The sequence below is a fragment of the Pelobates fuscus genome, chromosome 6 (assembly GCF_036172605.1).
Source record: "Pelobates fuscus isolate aPelFus1 chromosome 6, aPelFus1.pri, whole genome shotgun sequence".
Lineage (NCBI taxonomy): Eukaryota > Metazoa > Chordata > Amphibia > Anura > Pelobatidae > Pelobates > Pelobates fuscus.
In genome coordinates, this window is record NC_086322.1 from 16,606,534 (window position 1) to 16,612,533 (window position 6,000).

Genomic DNA, 6,000 nt, shown 5'->3' on the forward strand with positions numbered 1-6,000 from the left:
TGGAATAAATCAAAGTCCTGACACCTTCATCTCTTGACACATTTATATAAGTCCTTTTATTTTGTATGTCCACTTTCATTTATAGACTTTTGGATTATTGGATTTGTTATATTGCTTAAAATGTTGCAGATTATTTTTTTTTGTCCTTTTATACACATTCACATGTTTGTAAATCCAAAGTATCGATGAAATTTGAGCCTTTTGTGTTCTTCATTATTTTTCTTTTTATCTTGAATTGATTAACACTCTATTTTATTTGTAGTGGATGTAAACTCATGTAGGAGCTTTTTAATTTGGTTTACTTTTCAATTTCCTCAGTCACTTTACATAATTTTCACAAGAGAAGAGACTGCACACAATCTAATTTTATTATGCCTTCTTCTTCCTGTCAGAGCAACCATGGATCCAAGGTGACAAAGTCCCTAAATGTAGTCCAAATAAGAAAAATGACCCAAGCACTTCAAGTAGGGTGACTCAGGCTTTAATTGTACGTAACAAATGAGAGAACAATGCATGCAATGTAGCCTTTGACAAACCTAACAACTGTTATCACAGAAGCTGGATTGTGTGCAGTCCCTTTTTTGTGGAACTGATGTACCTGGTGGCACACAGGACTGACATAACCGAATCAGTGACTGTTGAGAAGATGTCCTTTGCCGATGGAAACACATTCAGCTGATTTGTCATGTGGTATGTCTCTTCCCCAGCCCACTAATAGAACATTTGTTCTTATTTGTGGTTAAACCTTGACTAGTTTATCTATGTGAACTCAACCTTTGGGTTGTTTCTTTAATTTATCCTGTTTTCTCTTGACCTTGGCTTATTCTCTGACTATCCCTGCCATTAAGTCTGGCTTGAGTTTGTTAGTCAGGGTTTTTACCTGCAGTGACATTTATATACATAGCCAACAACTGCAATTTCAAATTGAACTAGTTTGTTTGTTTGTTTGTTTGTTTTTAATTTATTATCACTCTATTGAAATTAGTTCATACAAAGTCAAAACCATGGTTGACTAGAAATCTTTAGATGATAAAGTAATCTTACAATTATTTCTTATGAGACATTCATAAAGAACTATGAATAAACACCCAATTTATTACTACAAGTTACTCCAAACTTTATGCCTCTCTAGGTACGAAAAATATTATTGTGAGACCGAACACTGTAAAACTCCTGCTAGTGTAAATTAAAAATTACCATTATGTATCACCTGCATATCTCAATTTGGACTTTGAGAAGTCCTTCTTCGGCATAGAAACTATAGAAATCATGTTACCACAACTATTCCAGAGTCCTCAGAGTCCATTACTAAAGGTAGCTGCAGAAATGCAGTAAAAGGTCTGAAACATGATGCCTGTCTGTATGCATTTGCATATCAAGCTGGGAACTCTGGGATATATGTGGAAACATTATTTCTCGAGTATCTCTGCCCAAAAAGGACTTCTGAAAGTCCAACTTGAAATATGCAGGTAATGCAAAACTGTATTTTTTTTTATACACCTGTCTAAGCAGATTTTAGAAAGCTTAGAAATCTGTGCTCTCTTAGAAACCCCTCTTTGTTTTGAAACAATACATGTTGGTATTTGTGAAAACCACTGAACAAAAACCATAACATTCTCTTAAGACTTCATATGGAAGAAAACTCAGCTAAAACCCTTCCGGATATATAATCCAGCTCATGCATTTTAGGAGACTTTCTTGATCTGATTATTCAGATTGTATAATGAGTATGAGACCTACCAATTCGGGAATGAACACATTCTCCACTTTAATGCAACCTCCATTGTGATCATGAATTGCATTACAATTCTGTCTTTTCTATGTCCCTGCCATTTTACAGTCTAATGTTCTCATGGTGGTAAGTAATTCACTTCTAGCAGAACTTGCAGGAATACAAAATAATATTTCATACTTCAGAGGCATTTCTGGTAGCCCAATTATCGACCCAAAGTCTTTGATGTCTAATATTGCAGCTAATGTTTGAGAGAAAGTTAGAAAGTCAATCCCATTTCAGTTCTTAGATCATCCACAAAATGGCCATGATGCTTTATTCCAATGGGAATTGACAAACTGGCATAAAGGAAGTGAGAACCACTTTTTGGTCCATTGTAAAGATTAGACCAGCAGCAGATATTTGTATTTAAAACTATTACAAAGTTCATATATTTTACTTCTTTGCCAGGTACAATGTTTCTTAGTCTACAATAGCACCTACAAATAAACATTGAGATGTCATAGAACTCTTGTTCTACAAGGCTACTGAATTTAATTATGTTTTTACTTTTTCTTAAGATTCCGATTTCTCAATGCACTGATAGCTGTCCCCCTGGGAGTAGAAAGATCCACACGTCCAGTATCCATACTTGCTGTTATGACTGTGTTCAGTGTTCAGAAGGAGAATTCTCAAATGTATCTGGTATGACACACCTGCTCATATAAACAAAACAAATTATAACACATAGAGAAGACTTTCTTTCATTTTAACTTGACATCATTGAAGTTATGCATATGTGTGTGTGTGTGTGTGTGTGTGTGCGTGTATATTATATATATATATATATATATATATATATATACATAAATATTACACACAATATACACAGTTGATTACAAAGAGTTAACTCTTTGTGGGCCATGGGAATTAACATAGCCTGGTCTTCCCTATATTTAATTTTCATCATTTATTGGGCAAAATATTTAGGAGTTAACTCCAGAAAAGGTTAACCCGTTATGGTTAATGTGACTAGATATTGCCTAGATCTCTGCATACTTAGATTGAAAAACTAAAATAGTTTGCTTTTTTACATGAAAACGGCTTGCTCACCACATTTTTTTCATTTGATCATCATATTAACACTTTGCAATATTCCAGACAAAAGGGCACAACAATGGGCCAACCAACATATTGCAAAATATAAATATAATGTAAACATTTTCCAGTACACCATTTGGCTCATAGATCAAGTTCTAAAAAAAAAAAAAAACATACGTATCCTTCTTTTTCCCCTATTCACTTCGTACTTGTTCTCTGAATAAAATCAGCATTTATTGTCTTTTAGTGTATGTCCTCTAACCATCAATATTTTTTTTTCCAACGATCTCTTTTTTTTTTTTTGAGCCACTGGAAAATATGTGAATTGTCATTCTAAGAAACTGTTTTATGCACTTTATGTTTTGTTTATTTTGTGATTTGGCCATGTAGCATTTCAGCGTTAGGAACTTCAGATGATGCACTAATCGCCCCAAAAATGTGGTATATATATTTTTTTAAATATATAATTTTTCATTATTTTATTATAGTTATCATATATAGTTTCCCTCATTCACACACATACTGCTTTTGATACATAAAATATTGACATTAATGTAGGGTTTTTTTTTTTTTTTTTGCTCTTTAATTACTCATCCTTGCCAGTTATGGTAAGTGCCCTTAGAAGAGATAACATCTCAGGAATGTTAGAGCACACAGGGATTTGAAAAACCTCCTGTAATAAATGTGTTAAAAGATGCCATCATGCATTTCATATTATTTGTAACTTTAAATCTTTTGCAGATAGTGAGAACTGCAAGAAATGCCCGGACAATGAATGGCCCAATAATAGGAAAGATCAATGTATCCCTAAGCAGGTAGATTTTCTATCCATCAGCAAAGATTTGATCGCTATGGTTCTTACAGTAATTACAATACTTTTATGTATTTTAGCTGCAATTGTTTTAGGAATATTTATATCACATCAAGACACCCCTATTGTTAGAGCCAATAACAAGAACCTCAGCTTCATCCTCCTGGCCACCATCATACTGAGCTTCCTCTGTGTGTTCCTGTTCCTTGGTCGTCCTGTGGATATAACCTGCATGTTACGTCAGGCCTCTTTTGGAGTCCTATTTGCCATAGCTGTGTCTTCTTTACTGGCCAAAACTATAATAGTTTGCATAGCCTTCAAAGCAACAAAGCCAAGCAGCAAGTGGAAAAAGTGGATTGGAGTCAAATTGCCCAATTTCACAGTGATATTGTGCTCATCTGTTCAAGTGATGCTATGTGTTATTTGGCTGGTGGTTTCCACCCCATTTCAGCAGTTCGATATGCAGTCTTTCCCTGAGAAGATCATCATTCAGTGTAATGTAGGTTCAGTCATTGCCTTCTATTCAGTATTAAGTTACTTGGGGATTCTGGCCGCTATAAGTTTTATTCTGGCTTTCATGGTGAGGACATTACCAGACAGTTTTAATGAAGCCAAATACATCACCTTCAGCATGCTGGTGTTCTGCAGTGTTTGGATTGCAATGATCCCAGCCTATCTGAGCACTAAGGGGAAGGACACAGTGGCTGTAGAGATTTTTGCCATATTGGCTTCAAGTGCTGGACTTTTAGGATGTATATTTTCCCCAAAATGTTACATTATATTATTGAGACCTGACTTAAATTCAAAAACACATTTGCTACATCTAAATAGATGCATTCCCACTTAGCTAAAATAGCAGTGTAAATGTTCTCATTAGTCAAATTAGTGTTTAGTAATAATTTAGCCATTTTAAAACCAATAACATTTTATATGATCAGAACTATTTGGTTCTTAGCTCCTTCAAGCAACTTTTTTTTTTTAAATGTATTTTCTTTTTTTTTTCTATGAACTTTAATTTAAAATCATTAAGAATGAATGATTAAATAATCTAAATATTGGAAAATGGCAACACATTTGACTATAATAATTTCTATGTAGCCAACACAACTGCAGAAAAATGTCACCAAATTGTTTAACTTCATGTTTATGTTTTGTGATTATGATTTCAGTCTATTTTTGCAGTTCATAGTCATATATTATATGGAGCACATTACTATTTTTGTTTTGTAATTCTTTATTTGTAAGTTCAAAATGTAGCATTACATGCTTGGTGTACGTAGAAACAATATACAGTAACATTTACATCTATTACAGTTGGATGTATTTGTAGAGGTTAACATTTGCCAGGGTATATTGCATTACAACATTTTAAGTAGTTTACATGAAAACTCAACTTAGCTCAGCTCCTGCTGTGTTGGCAAAGGTGAGTAAGGAGCAGATAACTTTGTATTCCCATCCGGTGTTTGGCTCCATCTTGAACTAGTTTTTGATGGGTATAGTTTAGAGGAGAAAAGAGTGAGATAGAGGAGGGAGGGGGGGGAGGGGGCTGAGGGTAGGTGGTAGAGAAAAAGAAAAATGGGGTTGGAATGGGGGGGTCAAGGGCTGAGCACATTACTATTTTAATTGTATTTTATAAAAGGTTTCAAAAGTTACTGAGTTTGCAAATGAAATATACCTTTTTATTCATTAAATTTGTCTCCTATTTATTTATAACATAAGCTTCTATTTAATAATCTTTCCGAATAGTTTGTTCTCAGTTAGGGAAATTGTTTTCAGTTAGGGAAATGCCATTCCTTATTCTTTCCTTCTTGCAGTATGTGTTTTCAATTGTATAACCAACTAGCTGTCAGGAATCTTACATGAGGTGGGAGTCTGTAGCACAGATATGTTTGCTCACCCTTTCAGATAGACACAGTCCAAGATGACCAGGTAAGAAGCCACCTGGACTGTGACTCTGTGCACGGGGGCTGTGCAAGAAAGGTGATTCCAATGCAGTACTGACAAGATCACAAACAGAAGGATAGTCGAGGGATAGCCAAAGTCAAAGAAAGTCAGAGCAGTCTCGATAATTTATTCAATATATAAATCAAAATGAATACAATTTAAAATTTATATCTACTTGTCATACATAGAGAATAGATTTCCTTGGTTTAACTATATATATTGAGAATGATATTCTAAAGACCAAAACTTCTTTTAAAAGCACTGATTGCAATACTGCTATAAATTATTCTAGCTCTTACCATCCTTCTTGGTTGAGGAATATTCCAAAAGGTCAGCTAACACGTCTAAGACGAAACTGTTCAGATTTGGACACTTTTAAGACCCAATCCAAAATTATAAAAAATAGATATATTGAAAAAGGTTATGATTTAAA

General features: G+C 34.2%; 1 protein-coding gene across 1 annotated transcript in view; it reads left to right on the forward strand.

Annotated features, from left to right (window-relative positions):
* The window catches only part of LOC134566001 (vomeronasal type-2 receptor 116-like), a 107,873-nt gene extending 103,037 nt beyond the window's left edge, over positions 1 to 4,836 (forward strand). The window contains exons 4-5 of the mRNA XM_063425715.1: positions 2,293 to 2,416; positions 3,554 to 4,836. Coding sequence (XP_063281785.1) covers positions 2,293 to 2,416; positions 3,554 to 4,470 — 1,041 coding nt within the window. The 3' untranslated portion in view covers positions 4,471 to 4,836. The remainder of the gene's footprint in view (positions 1 to 2,292; positions 2,417 to 3,553) is intronic.
* Positions 4,837 to 6,000: the final 1,164 nt, after the last annotated feature.